Source organism: Halichoeres trimaculatus, unplaced genomic scaffold (genome assembly GCF_033239565.1).
Source record: "Halichoeres trimaculatus isolate MK-OKI-2021-1 unplaced genomic scaffold, fHalTri1.1 fHalTri1_scaffold_17, whole genome shotgun sequence".
Taxonomy (NCBI): domain Eukaryota; kingdom Metazoa; phylum Chordata; class Actinopteri; order Labriformes; family Labridae; genus Halichoeres; species Halichoeres trimaculatus.
In genome coordinates this window covers 12,822,947-12,847,497 of record NW_027437195.1, presented here as the reverse complement: position 1 = coordinate 12,847,497, position 24,551 = coordinate 12,822,947, and the positions used below count along the sequence as shown (strand labels likewise).

Below are 24,551 nucleotides of genomic sequence, written 5' to 3'. Positions count from 1 at the left end.
GAAATAGACACAAAGGCAGAGAGAGGGAGCGAGAGAACAACCTGTTCTTTGGCAGACCTTAACAAAAGGCTGACACATGTCTGATGAACACACAGGGCTGCCACAGAACAGGCAGAGCTGTTTTGAAGGAAAGATGCTTGACGCAAGAGAAACAAAGGCTGGATAAGAGGATGTGAACATTTATGTAATAGGTTTTTGTTTGGTAGATGAAATGAAAAATATCCCTTCCGAACATCAAGGAACAGCTGAAACTGATGCAAAGCATTGGTCTGCCTTTTTAGGAGGGCCAACCATTGAATAACCACTTCTGTCAAATATATTTTTTTCTTCCCAAATCAGATGATGTTATATGATGTGGTATTAACATAGGGACAACCTTGACAGCAAAGGAAAAATACCTTTAACTGTAAATTTAATGGGTTATATCAGGTGAAACTCTATCATTCTTTTTCACATTTAATCTTTAAAGGATGGAAGTTGAATCTTTTATCTGGTTTTCATTAGTATTCAGATTGACTACAAAAAAGCATGTAGTTAGCACTTTGAACACCAGAGGGTGCTGTTCTACAGTGTTCACTTGGTGCCTTTGTTAAGGTACATCTGTGCTGCAAATGCTATATTTTAACACAATAGTGATAAAAATGAACACCGCAGAATCACAAAAACAACAACCTTTAATACCTGGTGTCACAGTGTTAGTGGAACTGTAGATATACTGAGACGCCGATTCTAAGTTGTACAGAACTGATCCAGTATGCCGTTTTACAATGCAGATATCTTTGTATCACCCAGGTCAATTAAACCATCAGAACTGACTAAACTAGTGACACTGTTAACCATCTTTAAATACAGAATCTTTGTTTACAGACAGCGTTTTCTCCTGACAATAATTCACTTTACTGAGGTGACTGATTGAAACAGAATCGACCAATCAGGCCTGAAGAGTTCCTTTCAAAACAGATAATGCAAGTACAACAAAAAGTAGATGTAACACATGTATGAAAAAAACAAACAAATAACAGTTATACACACATGAACCAAACCTGCCTGTAAAAAGGAAGGCTGATGAATGTTTTCTATCATATGGCTGAACATCGTGACATAGTTTCTTACAAATAAAAAAAATCGAGCGGGTGTACTGCAAACTGAAATCCTGACAGCTGGGAGATAAAGTGACAAAGCTACCATTCCAAAGATTTGTAGAGGCTACAATATTGTAATATTAAACATGTAGAAGTCAGAGAAAAATCATGCAGCTTCATCTCTTGACACAACAGGTTATAAAATATAAATCGCTGCTCATAACCAAACTCGATCTGAGAATAGCTGCAAAGTACATCTTCAGCTTTTTGTAAGAGAAATATGAAGTGCCAAATCTTAGAATCAGTCAAAGCGTCTTCCTCTGACCCCTGTGCTCTTATTGGCTGAAACATCAAGCCCTGAAAACCCTTTTCTGGCCCTTGTGTAGAACATAATTTGTGCAACCTAGCACTGCAGTGATTGTAATGTCTGCTGTTTGGCCCTTTTTGTTTGTTGCATATTACAGAATCTACCTGTTCTACCTGTGGTACCTGCAAAGCTAAAAAAAGGTATAAAGAAATGGAGATGCTGCGATTTTGTTCGACTCAAGTGCTAACTAAAAATTCAAAGTGATATTTTTTGACTGTTAGATGAATAATCAGCACTATTTCATACATATCTTTTCATTCTGGTGATATCAGCCCTGATACAGTTGAAATCTCATATGTATCGACTTTGTTCTTGAGATGACATTGATTTCAGCTGTGAAACTCCTCTGTTTAATGCGGCAGGCACCATACCACATACATACACGCACGCACACACATCACAGATCATATCAAGAAATAAACAATGGAATCCATAGGTAGCGATGCAGCGATGTACATAAAGAAGCGTTAGAATAGTTTCCACCCTGTAAAAACTGTTTACGTTTCAAATACATGTCAAAATGCACATACAGTAGACAGCTCTGTTTCCTCTTGCCCTTCCAGGAAATCTGCTTGGCACGATTGTCATAAAAACAACAAAAGCTTGAGGATTCTGAACTAATTTGGGGGGAAGCACCAAACTTCCAAAGGTAGAAATTGGACTGGCTTTGATAGTGAAGAATCATGCTCATACAGTAGATGAGGTCAGTGAAAGCAACACAGGCTACAGATAAGTTACTCTGAAGTTAAGGCTACTAACTTTGAGGATTATAAAACTGAACACCAGAGCTGGATAATCAGCTACTGTTGAGCTTAAATTAGCTACTGTTGTTAACTGATGATGATCTTTCTTTTGTCTCTGTAGCCAAAACTTGTCATGAAATGCTACATGAGCTCTGGGGAAGCAGTTGTAAATGGCTTTTTTGAGAAAGGTAGAGTGGCTTTGAATAAAAACAAAATAAAATAAAGGGGAAAAAGCTTAAAATATTAAAGCTCCTGTGAGTAATTTTTTGGCTTGCGTCAATTTTGGCACCCCCTGTGGACAAAGCAGTATTTCTTAATTGTTATGGCTGACTCTGTCTTGTACCTGTGTTAGGGGTGTTTAAGTCATTGCACTCAGTCAAGTGCTTCCTTTGAGCACTACCACGAGTCACTGGTTTTAATTATTTTTAGAAAATAGCCCATCTTCATTCTGATGGTCTTGTTTGCATTTGTTAGGTTATTAGGTGGAGTAAAGTTTAATCTTAGTCCTTTTCATTTCCATGTTAATACCCTTCACAGGAGCTTTAAAAATAACAGGAATAATTGTTTGACCTCTTGCTTGCACTGCTGTGCAACCACCGAGGACCTTAGAGACTTCCTTTCCAAACAAAAACTAAGACATGGAAAATGGCTAAATTCTGTCCCAGTTTTCTTTCTCACAAATTTAAAATTTAAATCAAAAGAAGAGTGGATCCCAGCAACACAGATAACGATGAAAAGTCAAATATACAGTTTGGAATAACTCCCTGACTACATGAAAGCCATGATAAGCAAATGTATGGTGACATTCAAGCAAACTCTCCCATGACACAAAGTCTTTTCTGACCAATCAATCGTCTTTTCAAATTAGTAATGTACAAACTTGCATAGATAAAGTGATATAGTTTCAAGCAACTTCATAATTATGCGCCCAAAAAGGAAACATTCTTTTATATTTCACCCTCTCGTCTGGCGTCCCTGTGAGGAAGAAGCTGCTTCATGTTGGAGGTCTAACTACCAACAGAACTAAACACCAACACTCAGACCACTAACGTATGCAAGTTTGCAATTAGGGACAGAAGTATGTGTCGATTGGTGATGATTTGGAGTTAGAATTCAGATAGTTTGGTTTGATGGTTAGGTATATCTGTTTGAAACGACCTCAGTCACAAAACATCAGGTTAGAAGGTTGTTTTGTTTACCTTTTTTTTTTTTTTTTTAACAGTATGGCTATAAACAGTGGCATATGGACGACATCATAGAATCATCTGAATATAAAGGGCTTCACAGACTGCCTGCAATGCTTTAAAATGCAGTGAAACATGCTTTCCCTGGGATTATTTGGATTTTCTTTTTGTCAGCTTTCTAATGCACGGGGGAAATGCCGGATTTTGGCTATTCTCAATTTTAAGGCTATTCATTTCTATTTGGCTAAACCACCACCTGGGGACTGAGAATTTCAGGAGTGACATCTCTTTTAATGTAGCATTAAAATGGTTCCACAACATGTGGATACATAGTCTTTGATAGACTTTCACATTAATACTGAATTTAAAGGGGAGCGCCACTCAAATTAGTACATTTCTGGATCTATGACCATGAAAAGCAACTTACAGAAAAGAAACCTGCTGAGTGAAAAAGATGGCTCCAAGTTTATAAAAGATACAGATCAAAGTGATGGCAACAGTTGTGTAAAATCAAAAGGACAGTAGTTATAAAAGATAAGATGTGTGTGTATTTTTAGCCTTGAGTGGCAATCCCCTTTAATAAGTGTACCTTACAGTTTGGAAAACATTTAAAAGTACAACACGCAGACACTACTCTCAGCACGGTTCTATTAAAAGCAACAGGTTATAAAACATTGACATCATCAAGAGGACGTGCTGTACACTGAGCTGAGAGTGACGACAGCCTCCCATCTCTACCTCAGTCGAGAGCGTGACGCAGAAATCACGCCCTGTGTGCAAATCGAGTGAACACCAAACATGCGTGGTGTGACTCTAATGCTACGGACTGAATCTGTAGAGCTACATTGAGCGTGGCGGTGGTGGGGGAAAAAGCTTTTGTTGCGTACGACAAACTGACAAAACAGAGCGATAAAATAAAAGTTCTTGCACGATATTGTCCAAACAAGAGAAAAACCGTTCTTGACTTAAACTTTCTTGTTGCTCAGAAGTTCGCCAAAATACCCCACACAACAAAACCCACATCAAAGTCCACTTAGAGTTGCCCCTGACTTTCTCCGCATCACCAGCGTCTCACACACACACATGGACGCAGTGGTCCTTTGTAAAGTTAGACTTCCTCTGACCCTTAACCTCTCCTTCCAGGCAGAGGTGTATGGTTGTTTTTCCACCAAGCCTCTCTCATGCAGAGCGATGGATCCCAAAGCGGCTCTGGGCTGCTGCAGGCTCAGCCCGAAAAAATGAAGCGTTCAAAGCTGGTGGGAGAAAAAGAACGTAAAAGGGTGAAAAGGAAAAAAATGGCCCATCCTTGAAGCGGCTCCAGCTTTATTGGCATGTTTTAGGTTGGCAACGGGTCGTCATCGCCTTTGCTGCACTTGCACTTGCAGCAGAGGACGATGGGAGTGGCCAGGAGGAGGAAGGGGGAGGCAACCAGCAGGAGCAGGCCGAAGCCGGCGAAGATCCCAACAACCTGAAGAGGGAAAATTAAACCAGTTAATGTATTGGATGGCAGTAGCAGAATACTAGAAATCTAATACATGAAAGGGGAAATACAGACAAAAAGGTGTTAATCACCCATTGAAGGCACAAGTAAAGAAATAGATGATGTTCCTTTCAAATTCATCTTCAGTGAACTGAAACAAAAATACTGAATGTAACATGTAGCATGTAACAGTGTTTTATCATGATTACAGAGGCCTATGCTCTGAATCCTTACCAGCAGCTGCAATACCACACATTGGCCAGCAGAGAGCAACCAAAGACAAAGCACCAACCCTTCATCACTGGACTACTTTATTTTTTAATAACTCTGGAATACATTTATTTTTCTCAAAAATTCAACTTTGCCTCCCTAAATGTCACTAATGTACCAAATTATTACACACATTTAGGCTACATGAATGGCCTCTTTGTCATCATAAAATACATTTGTGAGTTGATGGGACTAAAAACCCGACCTGGTGCAGTGGAGGGGAGCTTTAGCAGTGTTTGTTAATAATTCTATAATTCATAAGAAAAACAAACAAACAAACAAACAAAAAAAAACAAACAAACAAAAAAAAAACAGAAAAAAGGAAAAACAGGACAACATTTTGGTTGGTTACTATTGGTTCACTGGTACCAGAAATCACAGCGATCATACAACTTGTCAAAGTTAACTGGCTAATTGGCTGACTTTTGGGAAGCTTTGCTCCATCGCTGCCTCAGCATTAACACCTGTTGTTTGTGTTTCTATTTGTAGTGAAATGAGATTATTCAGGATGATTTATTTTGACACCGCTATCAGTCAATGCCTGCGCTTTCAAATCTGTTTCTAAAATAAATAAATACAGCCTGTGGACAGTGTATCCAACCTGATCACATTATCCCCATCTTAACAAAACTTTAACAGATACTGGCTGGTGTTTAATGTATGTGCAGTTCAATGTTGCTGCTGACATATATATCTGTCATGTTCTGGAATCTAACCCAATGTTTTTTTAATCATGATAAGATAACTACATTTATAACACTGGAACAAATACAGGGCTCTTTGTGTTGGGACAGTCAGACACAGGAACAGTTTCTTTCCCCAGGGCGTCACACTGATGAACAGTTAACCCTGCCATAAAACACTGACTCAATACCTCAAGTACAACTACAGCCTTTCTGTTTCTCTTTGCACAATCATGTTTCAGTTTTTCTTTTGCAAATTGTACATTTCTTTGATATCCTTTTATGCACTATTTTAATTATATTATTTTTTAAAACTTAAATGTGTATTTATTTCTTTATTCTTCTCTGTACAAAGTTCGTTATTATTATTATCATTATTACATTAATGATTTATTTTTACTAATGAAGCTCTATTTTTTCTAATTTGTCAAATCTAGCATGTATTTACAATAAATGTACAGAGAGAGTTTGGAGTCAGATTCCTTGTATTCTTGAGATTCTTGGTGAATAAGGGCTTTTCTGATTCTGATTCTGATTCTGATTTTGATTCTGATTCTGTAATGTGCATGGTATATGGAAGTCATTAGGATTAAATTATTGCATTTTGACAAATTTAAAACAAAAAGAACAAAGTGAGTTTAGCCTTCTACACCAGCTATTTGATTATTGGTACCACCAGCGGTAAACATAAGATGAATGGATCTAAACAAAACATATAACAGTCTTACTTCTAGCAGACAATGCGGGGCTTTTTTTCCTTAGATTTCATAGTTTCACCACAAGGGGGTGCCAGAAACCAGCAAGTCCAGGGTCACAAAATGGAATACATAACAGGCAGTCACATGCAACAGTGACTTATAACAGCGCATTGCTTGTCCTCCTGTTTGAGCATAAACACATCTTCATGGGGAATCACTTAAAAACAAACTACTAATGAAGGGTACATTTTTATGATTGCTCTTCTCTGTATTGTAGCTTGTTTGAGCACAATTTGCTTTTGACCAGAGCCTGATAATGCTAACATGACTGCAACATGACCTTTTTCTTAACTAACTCTTATGGAAACAGAGCCCATGTCCTCAGATACAGTCAGGAAAAGATGGTGTGTTATTCTGGCGTGGTTTCACTTGGCTACATCTTGTATTTATGAAGGAGTGAGAGGGAGCAATGCTTTTTTGGATGCTCAGAAACGAGGTAGGGGTGAAATGAGGGGAGTAGGGAAGAGACAAAGACACACAGGGCAGTGAAGCTATTGCTGGCTGAACAGTAATCACATGACCAAGCTTGCCCCACTGGGCAGCAGATGCCTGTGTGTATGCTAATGTTGACAAAATAATGAGTACGTGAGACACAGGGACACATAGCAACCCCATAAATAGATAATACCACAAGCAGACAAACAGTTTGGACACTGAATGATAAAATCAACTCTGCTCATAAGCTTAAAACACATGATCAATGTGGGAAATTATTTGTAATCCCTCATGTGTAATCCGATATTCCACATAAGGGAAATAACATCTCATATTCAATCCTCCATCCATAATCTGTCATTTGTTGGTTACCTATCACTGCTGAGGGACCTTGATTATGTAAACCTGTTTTCAGTGAAAGGAGGACACTACAAGCTTAACAGGACCCAGCATGAGACTGACCACAAGACACTTGTCGATGCATGTGGATCAAGCTGTCCTTTCCTATTGTGCTGTGAAGATAATACGAGCCCATCACTGACTGAGATTGAATGAGCACTAGAGAGGGAAAGAGGTAGAACACGTGTACGGCCACATGCTGCAGTGTGGTCAAAGGGACGTGTTCCCTTAGGGAGTGTGAAAGACAGGGGACGGGTTTCTCACCTGTGTTCTGTGCCAGATAACAGACGCCCTGGAGTGGCCCAGTTTGTTTCGACAGGGTCCTTTGTCGTAGTGGATCAGGAGAAAGTCATCCTGTAACACACACAAACACACACACACACACACACACACACACACACACACACACACACACACACACACACACACACACACACACGTCACAGATAAAGATGGACCATTAGCAGCTGAAAATGAGGCAGCAGTTCTTCTGAGAAAATTATTTTCTAAATGATCTGCTGGGAGCAAACGTCTGCACTCACACAATTAAGATTATAAACCAAAGCAAAGCTTGTACAGGCCAGAAACAAATACATCGTGGTCCTTTCTTATCAAGACTAAGGTTCAGTTTCCTGAGAGCAAAATGATTTGCTGTCAGAGAGGGACAAATCATGTCTACATCATGGATTATCTCAGTGTGCAAATACAATAATGGATAAAAGTGCAGATTATTTTTTCACATGTTGCATCGATTCAGATACCTGACCTGTAAACCAGCTGATACTGAGTACCCAACCAAGGCAAAAGCCGAAGTCTACAACACTTTAGTCCTACTTTAATGTTATACTCCCTTTCAACAGACTGTCTGCTACAATTTGGTGTTAGTTGAAGGTTTGTACCATAATTTGTTACCTGACAGTGTTGAAAATGATGATGACCCAGTACATATTTCATATTCCAGATCTTAGTATCCAGAATATTGCCAGGATCTGGATCGTACTTTTACATGTTGTTCACATACAAACACACAAACTCTCCCCAAAACATAACTTCCTTGATGGAGGTAAGGAATTAACTGCTCAATACTAACCCTGTATGGGTTTGACTTTGTTGCTGTTGTTCTATGACCTGGACTGGTGTAAACTATTTTGTATATATTTTCAACAAAATTAACAAATAAATGCAGGGAATAAAACCCCTTTCTCTTAATGAAGTTGAGTCAGTCATGTGACAGAGGATAAACAATATACCCAATAGGCAATGGCATCTTAGACCAAACACAGGACACCTTGTTACATTGGCATTAGTCCTCCCATAGCTTAAATGTCAAATCAGACTGGGACTCAGTTTCAGCAGATAGTCAGTATGAAATAATATTTCTGTACATTTCAGTGAAATGGGGAGGATTAATGTTTCTGAACAACTAATTAACAACCAGAAAGTCTCCATAAACTCATTGTTTCTCATGGATGTGAACCCGTTTCAAAGCTGCAGAGCATTTTGCAGTGCAGGCTCCAGTTTTGAAGGTATTGCTGACAAACATCCAATAAATTATAGAATCAGTTCAAGACTGATTGCAAATTTCAGGCTAAATGCAAGGAATTACTGATCCCTTTATTAGGTAGCTATGACAATTCTTCAAAATGTTACAGCATCAAAGCACACTTGGACAGTTCTCTCTCATCTCCTCACCTACATTGTTCAGAAAATACAGAAACTCATAATCTTTACTTAAAAGATCTAGTATTGGTGTCTGGGGGAAAAAGCTTTTAAATTGCTGCTGCCTCTAGCTGGAACGACCTACAGAAAGCTTTGTGATCTGTGCTCATTGGACGCTTTTAAACAAATCCTGAATGATTCAGAGGCAGATGCATCTGTCTAATGTATGATGTTATGACATCTGTATTTAGGGATGGGTACCAAATTAGATACTTTAATAGGTACTGACCAAATTCTGTCAAAAGTACTGGGTATGGGTTCACGTAAAACCAAAAGGTACCATGTTTAGGTACCTAAACGCATCCTTTAACTGTGAGGAAGTGGAAGGGTAGGCAATTTTCCATGCTGGACATGAACACAGCATCGCAAGGTTATATACTGAAGAATAATATGTTAAATTGAAAAAATTAAAGTTTTAATATGGAACAAATTGATATTTTTTTACCACATAAACACAAAAAAGTACCAAAAATTGACACCGCTGAGTACCAATACCGCTTGCCAGGGCACCAGTACCATATTCTTTCAAATGTTAAAAGTACCCATCTCTATGTGTATCTGTGTCATAAGTAACCTGCTGCATGTCTCAGCCAGGAAACTCTTGGAAAAGATATTTTCAGTCTTAATGAGTCTCTTCCTCGCTAAATAAAGGTTAAAGAAAAAAACTAACATGGTTGGAAACCATGCATAGTTTTGGTTTCACCTCTGTAAATATAAAGGAATAAAGAAATAATAAAAATCAAACTCACATCCAGAGACTCCAGACAGTACCAGCAGAATGCATGTTTGCAGTTCTTGCACATCATCTGTGCACAGCCCTCGTCCCTCTCAATGTAAACTTTACATTTAGGACAGCGTTTGATCGGTGCATCGTCCTCTTCATTCTTGTAGAAAGAGCTGCAGAGAGAGGAGAAACATAATTTCAAGTGTTTTGTATTCCTTACAAGATAGAAAATCCAAAATCCCTCTGCACTCACTTTCCAGTGGGTGCTGGGGATGAGATTGCTTTAATGCAGCGATCAATATTTACAGTCTTTGGCGTAGCAGGATTGTGTGAAACAGTGGATAGCCTTTGCTCAGGAGCTGACAACTCGTCCAAAAACCACCAATCACTAAATGGCCTTGAACTCCCTCCAACACTCTTAGTCTTCCCTTCTGTTGGTGTCAGATTGTCTGCATCTATTTCTCCTGTTTCAGTAAAGTGCTGACTCGTGGAAATAGGAGGTAGAGAGCTGTCATTCTGCACATTGTCCTAAGATTGAAGGCCAGCCTGTTAAATTGTAGTGATAAGGGTGTTAAAGCTGTAATAAAGTGCTTTGGGTGTAGAGTTTTTTGAGACATCCTGAAGTGAACAGGTGTAGATTGAACACCAAGACTCTTTATATTTAAGAACAGACCTGCTAATCCTCACTCCTTCACACCCTCCACTGTGGCCTTTGAGCTCAGCCCTGAACTTGGTCAGATAGAGGAAAGCTTTGCAAAGCTAATGACGTCTGGGTAAGAGGATATCACAAAGAAACAGGTCAGCTGCAGATGTCGGCAAGACGCCCTCTTCTTAACCTCACAGACAGATCCTCTATCTTAAAATGAACATTAAGCTCATCCCAAACTGCTTTACTACAGTTGAGCTGCAAGACTGGAAGTTTACTGTAGGAGGTATGAAGCATCTTCCACATATCACTGAAAATTCACAGAAATTTGTGGATATGATGTCCAGTTCTAACGCCCTTTATTTCCATTAGTTGCCTGTTTTCAAACATCTTTCACAGCTTGTGGTCTTCTCTGTTGGACAAGGACAGAGCTGAGCAGAGGACAGAAAAAGAGTTTCAGGACACTGGACATGGTAGAAAAAATATGCAACACAGCTCTGCGATATGGTGACAGCTTTTATTTTTATATCCATGCTTTGTACAAGTGGAAAGATGTACAGACTTATTTGATGTCATCACCCCTACCTGCTTGTTTGTATTCTCACGCCAGCTCATCTAAACTTATTTGATGAACTTTTACTGAGGGGCTGACAGGAAAAAATCCAGGAAAGTCAAGGTAAAAATTTTGCCGATTCAGGTCTTCATATGTGACTCCCGCTGAAAGTTTTGGGACTTTTTTCAGCAGCTTTGGAGGAATTGTGTCTCAAAAGGATTCACAGTGGCTGAAACTGGCCCAGCATGTATATAGCGATGTAGAAGAGTAGATAACATTCAGAAAATTTACACAGAGGCTGTTTCGCAGTTTAAAATCTTTAAAAAAATCCTGGGATCAATCAAATCCTGAGGTCATGCAACTCCTATCAATGTTCAAAACAAAGATGAAGGATTTTCCCATTGTTGAATGTTACACAGAAAAAATGTGTCAGTGAAGGCTTATCTTATAGAAAACTGGCACTTCTTTTACCAGAGTTGTAAGAGGGTGGATATTGCTGAAGATAAAATCCAGCACTGTACAGTCAAACATTGTAGATTGACTTTAGAAAAGTTAAATACATCTGTACTATTAGGAAAAAAATAGGGATACACCAATATACAAAATTTGGCTGATACCGATATCTAAGGATGGGTACTGAATTGGGTACTTCTATAGGTATTGACCAAATTCTGTAAAAAAGAACAGGGTACTGATTCACTTGAAATCATAAAGTACCATGTTTAGCTACCTAAATGGATCCTTGTGAGTTTGAGGGAGTGGGAGAGTAGGTAATAAACCATGCTGGACATGAACACAGCATTGCACAATTGTATATTGAAGAATTAATATGTCAAATCAAAAAAATCTTATTCCACTATTAAACAAACTGATATTTTTTTACCACATAAACACAAAAAAGTACTAAAAACTGGTACCTTTGGGTACCAATACTGATTTCCAGGTACCAGGCATCGGTGCTGTATTGTTTCAAATGTGAAAGGTACCCTTCCCTACTGAAATCTGATATTATTATTGCTATTATGGCCAATTACCATCATATACCGATATCATTATCACAATCTCAGCACAAATGATGTGTCGAGGTAGTTCGGAGAAAAAGAGTAGCGTGATCGTGAGAAAAGATGGCGGAGATCATGGACAGGATCAAAGGCCTGAGTTGAACGTGATCAAAAAAGTATGTTTTGTCTGTTTTTTGGATCAATAACAGGAATAGAGACATAAAAAAATAGAGTCCACTCCTTTTACGTAGTTGTGGTATACACGTAGTCATAGAAAACAAGATTATTTGGGTCTTGAAAGATCGCTCAAGATGCTCTGGAAATGGCCAGCAGCCAATGAATAAATATTGGCCCATTTTTACTCATCCACCGATACCGATATGTTAAAAAAAATGACCATCATCCGATGCTGATATTGATACTGATAAATTGTGCATCCCAAGAAAAACATAGACATAAGTCTATTTGCAAACTCATTTTTGTCAAATTTAAAGGTTTGTTTTTATTACATCAGTGAAAGACAAACTTCTAAGTTTCAATGTCACATCATCATTGTTTCAGCCTGAGCTAAGGTGTTAAAGATGCTGAGCCTTAATGAGCACCAGAATAGCAGCACATATGGAGGTGCTAATTAAATTGTAAAGGCTACGTGAGTGTCTCCATACAGATGTAAAACAGAAGTCATTCTAACACGTTTGATCTGAGATGCAGATTGAGAGAAGATTTCACATACGACTGTGAAAGACAGTACCTGTTCTCTCCTGGTAGAAAGGAGGTAATTGGCAGGTTGTTCTCCTGGCAGGCCTGCCCAGGGTGCCAGTTGGCCTTGCAGGCCGAGCAGAACTCGAGGGCACAGACGGCGCACTGGACCAGCTGGGGCAGCGCTGGAGAATCTGCCTCCTTTAGTTGGCACACAGCCTGGCAGGTCGAGGAAGGGCACCACGTCCGGCATGGGTCCAGCAGCACCTCTGATGGAACAAAATAGGTGCAAGTGTTAAGTTATTTTTAAACCAAAATTACATGAAAACTAATGGGATGGAGGAAGTGTAGATGGTTAGATGTTGTGGATAGTTGAAAAGATTTAAGCAGCTTTATAACAACTCACAGCTCCGTTGTTAATGAATTTATTACCATAAAAGCAGAACAATGTGCACAAGGCGAAGTCATGAAATGCTATGAGGACATGAGTTGACCAGCTTTGAGTCATGCAACAAAGGTACTTTAAGGAAGCTGGAGAACAGTTACAATGTTGTTCAATCGAGTTTCAAAAAAAGGAGTGGCTAGTTTAGAAGTCTTGGAAAAAAAAGAAAAGACATAGAGAAACCAAACCAAAATGGGTGATATAGTTGATACTTTCTGCAGTGCTGTTTTCAGCCTTTCACTGACTTTTTCGTGACAGAAATGTCAAATCAGGTTCAGCTGTCCCCTGTTCATGCCGCAATATGGCTCACTTCTTTCTTCTTTATAACTGGTGATCCAACAAGTTTCCATAACGCTTCTGAATACGTGTATCTTATCTCTGACATTTCAGGTAGAAAATAGATCATTTTTGTGTGTTGTGCCAGTTCTGTTCAGTTCATAGTATGATGCACTTGCCCTTGTATCCTCGCCTTCCTTCCTCTTGCATCCCTGCCAAGAACTCGGCGCACACATTCCACTTGCACTCTTGGCTCGGCCTGAGAAATATGGAACAGTTACAGCGCCTGTTCTGCCTGACTGGACTGGGACATTGATGAGACGGCTCACTGCCCTCATCCAGGCGGCATCGACGGCTCTTTCTGAGTCATTCTGAGGATTTTTGTTCATTTACAGGACCCCCTGCCGCGCTGCTATACACGTGTTTGTCTTTGCGTCTATTTGTGTGAACGAGATCTGCATGTTCTGTGAACAATCTGTGCCTGTGTGTAGGTGGAGAACCTGCAGGGCGAGTACCATCAAAGAGTGATAGCACAGCTTGGTTACAGCGTACTCTGTTGGTGAGGGAACTCTAATATTACTGATTAGCATGTCTGTGCTGACAGTGACACAGACCTGCCATTATCTTTCTGGTAAGCCTTTCTGCAGTGGTTAACATTATTCTACAAACCGCAGACACCGACAGGACAGATGAAATGTCATGCAATGCTATGAAAGACCTGCCTCCATCAGTCAGTCCAACATTTTATGATGGTTTAAAAATCTCTTTAAACAAAGTCCAGGGGGCTTTTCCATCTATGCATATTTGAGGAAATGGTGTTTCACTTTGATGATGCTGACAGGCTTGAATCAGAGTACTACAGGAAGCATCAGACAAATGTACAGCTCCAGCGCCTGTCAACTGTCTTGCTTGCCTGATTTTTTTGCATCTATCTGATACTGAATCCATATTTTTCAGCATCAGGAGCCAGACCTGAAGACTTTTTTTCAAACCCAGCTCACAGCAGTGAAGCGTCAACATGTGTCAGGGTTGAAGAGTGATATTTACTGAGCAAACAATCATCGCTCAAATCTGTCCCTTCAGCCCTCCACAGATACCCTGTGGCACAATTCAGCAGCAAAAAGGTGCTCAGTGGACGCGTGAACAACTCCAGAGGAAGTGAACAGCACTTAGGCAATGCTTGAAAGCTCGGATTGTAGTCATGCCTTTGTGTGAGAGTAAAATACTGTATCCCTTGAGGACACGGGGCCTCACATGTGCCTGCGACTCACAGCTGGTGCCGAGACGTCAACCTACTGACAAGTGTTAGCTGTGGAGGTAACACTGACGTACAGTATGACTCACCTCTCTCAAACTGAAGCTTCTTGTATCTCTGCATCATCTCTGTGGCCACCATGCACTCAATCTACAGGGAGAGAGGAGATGAGAGAAATGGATGAGTTCATCTGCATATTTATAAGCCGGAGAAAAAATGTAGTCAAGTGTGTGAATATCATATCCTGAATAATGTCAAATTTGAATTTCTACAGGTGCAGAATCACAATTTGCTTACAAATAAGGTCTGTAAGAGAGAAACACCACTATGCAGTCAAGGAGCATACCCAGGCCCACTAAAGTTTCAACGATCTCATTTATTGGGCAATGAAATGAGCATTCAGCCTTTGTAAAAGAGCAGTCAATTATTAGGTGCAGGCAGAGCTGTCAGAGCAGCCCGGGATGAGGCATGCTCTGCCTGACTGGCAGGAGTAACCACGGTCCCATTAAGGACCAGTGACACTGATTGATTAGAAACATGCGGCCATGCTGCGCTGTGCTGTGCCTACAGGCCTGCTACACCAAGTCAGAGAGTGAGTGAGTCCATCAGACAATCTGCCCGGAGGGATGAGAAGCAGTTTGCCCGCAGATTGACCTCTGCTAGGAAGCCAGGATCATTATAATAGAGTAAACACTCTGGCAGGTGGAGCACAGTGGTCCTCTGGAGTAAGCTGGAGCTTTGAGGGAGTGTACAGGTGTTAAAGTAACAGCACATGTGCTAGCTCTACTTTCATGTCTAGGGGTTCATGAAATGGAAAAATAGACCTGTAGAGTGACAAATTTCTCATTTCACACATGGATTTCTAGTTCTACACGTGCTACATTCACAGACAAGCAGAGCAGCTGTTTGAACAAGAGTCAATGAGAGTTCTTTGAATATGTAAAGTGACTGCTGTTTCTGGAAACTGCTCCAGCAACTCAGCCCTGAGTTAAGACATATTGGACATTATTAAACACTGTCAGGAGCCAGAGGAAAGTGTAGGGATGTTACTACTAAAAGGGAAAATCTGTCTTAACAGAAATCTGACTTTGACTTTTATCTTTACCTCATTTTCCTGCAAGTGTCCTCTCTTAGGACAGGCAGAGTCTGGACAGCTAATTGCAGTTTCAAGGCCTTCTTTGATCAGGAGTTCCACGTACTGCTTCAGGCACTGGGAGAAAAAAAAAAGAGAAACAGATAAACAAAGGCAGCATTGACCCAGTCTGAAAAGTTGGTAAACAAACTCTGGCCTAGAAGCCTCTCTGAAGCAATGTCTGTGGTGAAGAAAAAAAAAAGCAGAAAGATGAGGTGTAAACATGATGCATGTTGTTGAGAAACTTGATCACAGAAAAGCTCAAAACTAAAAAAAATCATATTTATACACTAACAGGCAACATCAGCTCTTGACAGCATTTTAGCTTCTTTAAGCTGATGTTTTGTTTCTACTGCTGCAACTTCAATATTCTGGTTCAGTTTCATCTATCTCTTTCTAGCCATGACAGGTCACTTTTTTCCAGCTTACTGCCCAGCACTTAAGAGCTAAATTATTGACCTTATGTTAAAGAAAATGAGGTCTTTAATGCTAAAAGATATACTCCAAGAAAGGTTAAAACCACAGCTTAACAGGTCTTGAGGAATTATGTTGGAGGGGAACACATATTGTAACACTTTCACAGCTTTGATCAACAACTGTTTGCTTTCAAGTTCAAATTCACTGAGCTACAGTTTATCAGTGTCATTTCAAGGCAACTTCAGTGTAGCAACTCAGCTTGTTCAGAGTGCCTGTTAAACTGTTTTTTTTGCTGAGTGACATTTTAAAAAAAAAGCAATGACTCTGATCCCTTACAGAGCTGAACTATCCAAAAGTTTGAGAGAATAATTTACCTGTAAACTGTTTCATTTTGAGTACTTTCACAGGCTTCTGTTCTTCGTCAGTGTGTTCACACTTCATCTTCTGTTCTCTTTTCTGAAGCATGTCTACAGCTAAATATAAATCATGAGAAGAAGAACCCCGAGCTGGCTATCAAGCAGTGTTTGTATCCATTTTGTGATTGACCTTTGTTATATAAACTTTATTAACCGGACTCTGATCATTACAGCCTCCACCCACATTTTGTTCTAGGAAGTGGCTTCTATTTTTAGCGCTCATGTTTCCTCATGTCTGTACTCGTCCAGGTCCAGTGTAATAGAGGAAAGATATGAAACATTCGTGATGGATCCCAAGGTTGTTAATTTATGACACTGATACTTAAACTCTGATGTGTAACCATTTTTGTAGCGTACGTCTTGATTTCTTTCATTTTTTTAAATGACCTTGCTTGTTTTTAACTCCAGAACAGGCCTGGTGATCACACTCACCAGTGTACAGAAGACACATTGGCACTGTGTGATGGTAGTCATCTGCTCCAGAGGGAACTCTCCAAGGCACAGCTTACACGAGACCAGGGGATCCACGGCCAGCTCCCAGGTGGGACGGTACCGTGCCGTGGTCATCTTTACCGCCACGGAGCTGAAACATAGAATAAAGAAGGGAAAGAGAACAGAGATATGATTAAACATGCTGAAGAAAGAGAAACTGAAGAGAAAAAAACATGACACATGTCGGTATAAGAACTCAGAGGGTGGACTGTGCACATGGACAGACCCGCTGTGTGCAGAATAGCTCCAGCTTCCTGCAGAAGCAAACTGCCCACCTAGTCAGCTATGTCCATTTTTATTCATGGCCTCATCCAAATAGACCTAAGAGCTCCTGAAACTCCTGCAGCAATCAGCCATCTCCGCTCTGGGTGAAATTTTCACTCAGGATAAAGTAACTGCTCCTTTTTCCTTCCCAGAGCGTCATCGCATTTCTTTTGTGAGAGCCAGAGAGGGTTATTTTAGGCTGTCTCGTCTCACTCTCTTCTCTCCTCTGTGGCTGTGAGTGGAGAGAGCTCTCGGCTGTTTACAGGAAGTGGTCCTGCGCAGACAACGTCAACACTGTCAAGCTCTCCTGGTGCTGCTTAGCAACCAAGCTAAAGGAGGAGGATTTTTGAAGGTGGAGGGGGCATGGATAGATGGAGGCTTGTTTTCACTGGTCTTAGTACAGTCTGCTTCAGTATGCAGGATTAGACAAGAGGAGCAGGGTGAGTGGGAGAAGGGCTGTAAAGGTCAGATGATCACTTCATGGACTCTTCTGCTGTCTACGTGTTCTTTTGAAAGAAGGGAGGATGAAACAGTGTGTTCTTGTTCTGCAGAGATATGATATCACTTCAGCATTTAACAAAGATTGAGTTAATGTGGGATAAACCACAGATGATATGAGCTGGAGGAAGGTTTGAAAACTTGTCTTTTAATTACGGTTCAAACCTTGTAGTGACTTGAAAAATAGACAACATGACAGCTCTCTTAAAGTGAAATATTTGGAGTTTAAACCCAGATGGAATGCCTCCAGTACATGCTCACCTCCTCCATGTTAACAGATGGGATATGGGGTCAAACTTTGAAATACAAAAACACCACATACATGTGTTATATATGTTATATGTTATACGTCATTATATATTTATGTTGCTAGGCGCCTGTTGCAGCAGCTCTCTATTCTTTGTCTGTTTCTTGTAATTTTTTTCATATTTTTTGTCATCTCTGCATTTGGAGTGGATCATTACTTTGTATGGTTTATTTGTTGGTCGTGGACACCAAACTGTTTTTGACTTGAGTGATATTTTTACTATTTTTGCTCCTGTGTTTGTCTGGAGATCCTACATGTAACCATGGCGGCATTGTTTACACATGAAATCAGCTGTTAGCAGCCTGTAGCATGTCAATGCTAACTGGTGCAAGGCCTGATGTCTTCCCACAAGGTGAGGAGTAGGAGGTGAGAACGACATGCTGGTACTGAGGTGTGAGTTAAGAAGTGACAACATTGACCTGTCCTTCCAGCCATCGTTATTGGGAACACAAGATCTATCTTCAATAAGATGGATGAGCTAGCTGTACAAGGGAATACCAGAGGGCAGAGTAGCATCATGCTATTCACAGACATGGCTAACGGAACTAACACCTGACACCAACGCCATGTTTGGAGAGCTAACAGAGCTAACATCAGACACCAACGCCACATTAGAAGAGCTTCACCTGATGTGGGCAGACAGGATCCAGGAGACAGAGACTGAACAGACTGCTGAAGAAGCTCAGTCCTGGACTCTGTGGAGGTGGAGGCTGGCTGAACTGGAGAATGATAGGCAAGCTGTCATCATCTATTTTCTTATGGACCTTTTTGCACTTTCCACACGTTTACTTACTTTTGTTTTTTTTATTGCTACTGTGACTTTGGAATTTCCTCTTGTGGCTAAATAAAGTATATTCTATTCTATTCTATTCTATTCTATTCTATTCTATTCTATTCTATAGTTAAACAAGCTTTCTGTTATACCCCAGAATGTTTTCTGAGAAGTTTAGTTTAAAACTCCTATGAGGAGTTGTATGCTGCCAAAATCCTTATTCAGTCAGATAACCAGTGGACCATACAGATTTACCATTTCTATAAATAGTTACAATTTCTCAAATCATTTATAGGTGAGGCAAAGGTTGTAACAGTGTGGTGCAGTAAACTTTAGAGATGCAAAGCTGGAGGTGCATCAGATTTTTTTATGTTTGAGGCAGAGATTTTCGATGTTTAAACAGCATGGGGATTTTTTGGTTTCTACTTACTCTACTTTGTATGATAGTACCCCCCCCCCCACCTCCTTATCCCCCCCACCTTCTCTCTCCCACTCTCTCTCCTCCATCTGTCTCTCTCTAACCCCAACACAGTCGAGACAGATGTCTGCCTAACATGAGTCTGGTTCTGTCCGAGGTTTCTGCCCGTTAAAGGGAAGTTTTTCCTTGCCATTGTAACTTGCTAAATGCTGCAAAGTCCTGTACTCATGGTGGATTAAGATAAGATAAGACTCCTTATCTTGTCTTGATGTTGGGTTTCTGCTAATAAAATTTTATTAACATTTACGGGTCTAGACCTGTAAATGTTTTTGTAAAGTGTCTTGAAATAACATTTGTTATGATTTGGCGCTATATAAATAAAGACTGATTGATTGATTGAAAATAAATAAGGCAATAAGAGAGCCTCCAAATATTCTCTTTCTTTAGCTCCTGTAGAACCCAGTGTACTTTATTAATGATGTAACGGCAGGAGGAAGTTTACAAATCTGGGCTCCAAAAATAGCACAACATGTTGCTGTACTTCCTGGAGGCACTTGGCTTCACTCTTCTTAAACAGGCAGAAGTTTAGATGTTATTTAAATTTTCAGGCCCCTAGTGGTTAGAGACATATAGTCAGGCCTTTGGTTTCCTCTTCATTGATTTCATTTCATATCTCATCATTCTTCTGACCCCACTTAACACCAAAAAGTATTGGTTCTGCCGTCAGTAAGGGTATCCCAGTTCCCTTAATGTTGCTCAGTGGTGCAGGCAGAGGAAAAAGAGATGACTTCCATTGGATTTAAGAGAGGAAACATGAGAGCACCCTATCCTTAAGTATGCCTTTTATAAGACGGATCACTTCATTGACCGTTTGGCTGCGGAAGCTGCTGAAATTATGTGTATCCTTCGCAACAAGCAGAGAGTACATAAATAGCAGCAGAGAAGAAGGTGTCGGAAGATTTTTTTTCCTATTCCATCTTAAAACAACTTTATTGGATATGTATTAAGCTAGGGATTTAGGAGCCAGATGGTGTCTTCTTTTCACAACTTCGGTATGCATCCAAGCACAGACAGGGCGATTAGTTAAGTGCATTGATTTCTTTTCTTCCTGATGGTAATTTTATTTGTATAGAAAATCTTTACTTGGTCTCATTTCAGCATTGAACACTATTGTCTCCTGGTGTAGTTTCCTATTTAGACTCAGCAGAGTAATTAATTCAATTTGGCAGGAACACAATTACATTTTTTAATTTGGGGTTGTTGTACACAGAGTTATGTAGTTATTCATTCACAAGAAGATAAACTAAATTAACACAACTCGAAATGCAAAATACATAAAAAGTCAAATAAGAGGAGGGAAAGGAGCTGATTTGAGTGAAACTTGAGACATCAAGCTACAAGCATGTTCAATTGGAATCCACCTTTGCACTGAAGTTATGTGATTTTCATGTTAATGCTACTTGAGTATTAAAACATGCCTTAAATTAGACTGCCTCACATCTTCCTCATCCTCATCCCTTCATACTGTCTCAGGTAGGAGGGCTGAAGAACATTTCAAAGTGAGAAAAACTGAGAGCAGGAAATCAGAGGAAGAAAAACCAGGGATGCACTTTATGCCTGACTCACTCAAATCACCTGGCACCCATCCACCCATCCATCCACTATCCATCACACTGACCAGAAAGCACTGAGCAGTGAGGAAGATCTATTATGCAGGTGATGAACTCCTATAAAACAGCTTAAATAGCAATTTGTTATCAGCACGGAGGTGCATCTACAAACATGGCCCTGGGGGGTTGTGTGTGGGAAGGTGTGTACTCTGGTGGTCCAAATATTACATGAAAGGGAAATTTACCGTTGCCGTACTTAGATTAAGCTGGTGAAGCTCAGATAACAGGAGTATCAGTCATAAAAATGATAGCATAATGTACTGACTAATGGTAAGGGTCTTAATTTTGTTAACACTCATTTTCGAAATGAGCCTTGTTTAAGTTTTCATTTAGAACAGTAACAGACATTTTGGAGGATAAACAGATGGCATCTTAGGCTGAAGAAGTGGCTGAATCTCTTTTCCAAATGGCTGATGACTTAAATGACATCAGTGACATGAGGACTTAACTTCTTTATCCATCTCATTTAAGTTTCTAAACTGCATTAACCCTGAAGCAAAAGAACTAGTGTTGTTTTTCAAGTCAAAACAACATTGGAGATGCCTCTTATTTGGCCTAAAATACACCAAAAGCTATCGAAAAGTACATGAGTCAATATAAAAAAATTAGTAGCCCCTTAAAATTTATGGTTGTGCTGGTTACACCTGACTCATTGCACATTACTTGAACTAGCTGAGTGCCTGTAAGCAATGACAGCCAACTCTAACTTTATTTTTATTACTTTATTTTAGGGCTGCAGCTATTGAATATTTTAGTATTCGAGTATTCTACTGAATATCCCATCGATTAATCGAGTAATCCGATAAAATACAATACAGCAGTTATTTTTCGAATGAAATTTTTTCTCTTTAAGAAATAGAATTTTCTGATACAGCATGTCAGTAAGAGCACTTGCTTTGGTAGCTCCAAAATTTGTAAACACACTTTGACACATTTTTTGTGCCTTGTACATCTCATCAAATGTTGCGGACCCGTTTCGTAGAATGACCCATTAGTCTCCAAACTCCAGAAAAGAAGCTAGATTTGTTGCTAGCTGCTATTTTGTATAAGAGGTAGCTTGAGGGGTCTGAAAACTCTCTTAATATGGCCTCAGCTCTATTTGAAATACTACTCTTTGATCTTTTTTAAAATTAAACGATTCCTCGAGGCAGAGAAAATTACTCGAGTATTTTTTGTAATCAAGTACCTCGAATCATTCGAGGAATCGTTTCAGCTCTACTTTATTTACTATTTCTTAACTGTTTATTTATTTTGGACGAGAAAATGAAAAAATGATAAAAACAAATACATGAATTCAGGGGTTTACAATAACCATAATAACCTGACACACCAGATGGACAGTTTCATATATCAACCATGGAAATATTTCACTAGTCCATCTGGGTAGCAGCTCTTCTGATTTGTTTTCAGAGGCAAGACCTTCCAAAAAATCAGCAGCTGGTGATTGGACGACTGTTGTGATTGACATGCTCACCACAGACCAATCCACATCAAGCCACGGTATGACGTAGCTTATGTGCGCCACTGCTGAGAAACAGTAGACAAACAACAACAGGAACACGAGAAACAGCAGTGATAATGGCGTTAGACAACTGCTGCTGTTTTTGTAAAGTTAGCTTAAGAATCAAAGGAACGCTGACAAGTACGAAAGTCTGCTTGTCACTTCTGCTGCTCCGGCAGCTCCAGTAGCTCTTCCCTGATTGGGCCCATCAGAATTTAGCCAAGTGAAATCGTTGATCAATGGAGCCTGGCAAGATGGACCTGCAGAATTTCAGAAACTGAATCAGGCAGGTCCATCTGCTCTGCAAGGTTATATCCATAACGCCATACAACCAATAAATCAAGCATTTCAAGAGTCCAAAAATATTTCTCCTTCAAAGAACTGCCAAACTGTAATGTCCCGAGATGCCATGCATAATCTGTGCTTGTTTACATCCAGGTAGGTTTATCAAAAATTGGTGATGTATCATCATGTGAATAACTTTCGATACATCAACTGTCATGTTGTGTAGTATTGTATCGTAACATAATGTAACAGTATCATATCCTACTGTAACAGTATCTAAATGTGTTGTATTTTATTGAGATTCACCCCAAAATTCACACCCTTCTTATATAGTTCTATTTACTTCATATCAGCAAACAGTAAAGATGTGAGTATTAGGTTATCTCCAAAATATCTCTGGTGACGAAAGAAGCTCTCACTGTACAAAAAACGACTCCTTAATATACTCGGATCTGTTTCTCCCTCCCACGCTGGATATCTGTCAGTGCAAATGCCGACAGACTTGGGTTGATGGGGACAAATGAAATTGTTTAAGGATGGCCTGAGGAAATGAGAAGGATGCAGAGAGGAAGAGTGACAACTGGTTTCCAAGAGCAAAGGTGGTGCAGTGCCATCACTCTGCTGCATTATTAACAAGATGGTCCATTATCAGTGAGGGACATACAAAAACACACAGTATTGCAAGAGTATGCAGGATTTTCGCTCAAATATAACCTTCCAGCAGATTATACGTCAGTAAATGTCAGGTCTGAGAGCTGAAAATGGATGTAGCATGACTGAGCCAGGAGGCCGACATCCGTCCTGAGCGGTGGACACCATGTGTCAGTCATTAGTCAAAGGGGGCTCCATGTACATAGCTCATCTGGCTACTGCAGCACTCGTGCTATAATGAATCCACATGGAGGAGACGCACACACACACACACACACACTATGCATTAACAACCCGTTGCATAACAGGAGAGGGAATGGTCACTGAGGAGCAATTGAGGAGAACTTCTCAGGGGAGATGGAAGCAACTGGGATATCTTACTGCAGTACACATTAACCATCCTAGAGCTTGTTGTATCCCGTTGTGTCAAACAGAGACAGTCACAACCAACAAAAAATAGCTAGTTCTAACCGTGAACACAGGGCTGATTCTTATCTTAGGAGTAAATCACTGAATTTCCAAACCCTTCATTGTTAAATACAATAACAGACACACACTTACAGTACAGGCCTATCAGACAGCTGGCTTTGTCTCATTACAAATTGAAAACAATAGTATACTGTGCCGTCTTTTCTCCAGGTCTGAGATGAACATGCTGCTGCCATGACACATCTTAAATGGCACTGAGTGGTGCTAAAACTCCACGTGTCTACACATGACTTTGAGGATTAGAGTGCACTTTTGCATAATTCATTTCTGGGTGATGCATGTATCAGCCAGCAGCAGAACAGCTGATTCTGAGAACTGAAGAGTCATAACCTTATTAGCTAGTCCATGCTGTATACATTTACAAAAAAATTACTCCAGTTTTTGTTGCTCTTAGTACATCACAAAGCCATGAGCTTGTTGAGGTCAGGTTTGAAGTGATTCACACGGAACAAAGGCTGCTTTTAGTTTTTTTTTTTTTACTTCTGCATAGATCCTTTGACATTTGGCATGTATAGGCAACTGG

At 40.0% G+C, this 24,551-nt stretch overlaps 1 protein-coding gene across 2 annotated transcripts in view; it reads right to left on the bottom strand.

Moving 5' to 3' along the window:
* Positions 1 to 501: 501 nt before the first annotated feature.
* Positions 502 to 24,551, bottom strand: part of rnf144aa (ring finger protein 144aa) — a 45,587-nt gene continuing 21,537 nt past the window's right edge. The window contains exons 1-7 of one of the 2 annotated variants that reach the window (XM_074691960.1): positions 17,114 to 17,261; positions 15,822 to 15,926; positions 14,806 to 14,866; positions 12,796 to 13,012; positions 9,870 to 10,017; positions 7,666 to 7,755; positions 502 to 4,844 (exon numbers count right to left, since the gene is read on the bottom strand). In XM_074691960.1, the coding sequence (XP_074548061.1) occupies positions 4,713 to 4,844; positions 7,666 to 7,755; positions 9,870 to 10,017; positions 12,796 to 13,012; positions 14,806 to 14,866; positions 15,822 to 15,926; positions 17,114 to 17,248 (888 nt within the window). In that variant the 5' untranslated portion in view covers positions 17,249 to 17,261 and the 3' untranslated portion in view covers positions 502 to 4,712. Of the gene's footprint in view, positions 4,845 to 7,665; positions 7,756 to 9,869; positions 10,018 to 12,795; positions 13,013 to 14,805; positions 14,867 to 15,821; positions 15,927 to 17,113; positions 17,265 to 24,551 lie in introns of those variants that run through there. The other variant, XM_074691958.1, reaches the window with a different exon arrangement.